Below are 1,236 nucleotides of genomic sequence, written 5' to 3' on the forward strand. Positions count from 1 at the left end.
GGCCATTGCACCTCCACAAAATAAATGCGTCCTTTTAAAGCCTAGCCAGGCTCATGGGCTCGGTTTCCCAGTTTCAATGGCGTATGTGTTCCCCAGCTGGACGGGACACCAGTCCATCGCAGTGTTACTCGTTTTTGCCAGCTGAGTGGACTGGAGCAACGTGAAATGAAATGTTTTGCTCAAGAACACAACGCATCGCTCGGTCCAGGAATCGAAACCACAATCTTACAATCATGATGCTGACACCCTAACCACTAAGCCACGCGTCTCCACATCAGTCAAAATTACCTCGAAATTAACAAAAGAAAAAGAACAACATACTGACATACACACATACATATGTGTGTTTAATTTAAAATATAAATATATCATTTAATTTTACCTTTTAATTTTTCTATGAAAGATGGTCTTTCAGTTTCTTCAGTTTTATGATTTTCTGTGGTTTCCTTCACTAACATCAAAACTGCAGAGTTGAGATTTCCGGGCCGCGATTTAGGATGTTTTTCTTTTGGCATTTGTTTTGGATAAAACATCAAAGGAAATCCGAACAAGATGGTAATTGCAGCAATGAAGAGAAATCCTATCCACCAAGCACCAATCCAGTTGGGATCACTTGGTGTCATTCCTTTATCTGGAATAATAAAAGAATTACAAATATTAGAACTTTCCTTGAAAAGACGTTTTTCTTGAATTATATGGAATGGAATTATGGTGTCCCCCTTCTCTCCCACTTTCTCCCTCTCTCTCTCACCCCATTTCTCAGTAAATCTACTCCTCTCTCTTTCTCTTTCTCTCCCACACAGATGATCAAACACATATACACACATACACCCACTTATACACACATGCGCACACATATAGACACATACACATACATATATACACGCATACATACACACAAACACATATACAGATACACGTATATACACACTTATACACGCACATATATACAGATTTACTCACACACATGCACACTCACATTCGCTCACACACATGCTCACTTTCTCTCTCTTTCTTTTTCTCTCTCTCTCTCTCTCTTTCTCTCTCTTCTACACACACACACACACACACACACACACACACACACATACACATGCACACAAACACGAATTCCACAGAACACATGTTAATTTATCGAAAATGAGATAAAACTATGCAAAGTGCTCAACAATAATATTTAATATCAACCAAAGGGATTTCAGAGCTCTGACAAACGCCTGAGTGTTAGAGATTATT

General features: G+C 38.9%; 1 protein-coding gene across 1 annotated transcript in view; it reads right to left on the reverse strand.

Moving 5' to 3' along the window:
- The window catches only part of LOC106872338 (solute carrier organic anion transporter family member 2A1), a 21,046-nt gene that overhangs the window by 11,390 nt on the left and 8,420 nt on the right, over window positions 1-1,236 (reverse strand). The window contains exon 4 of the mRNA XM_014919290.2: window positions 383-631. Within this exon, the coding sequence (XP_014774776.1) occupies window positions 383-631 (249 nt within the window). The remainder of the gene's footprint in view (window positions 1-382; window positions 632-1,236) is intronic.

The sequence above is a fragment of the Octopus bimaculoides genome, chromosome 24 (assembly GCF_001194135.2).
Source record: "Octopus bimaculoides isolate UCB-OBI-ISO-001 chromosome 24, ASM119413v2, whole genome shotgun sequence".
NCBI classification, from domain to species: Eukaryota; Metazoa; Mollusca; class Cephalopoda; order Octopoda; family Octopodidae; genus Octopus; species Octopus bimaculoides.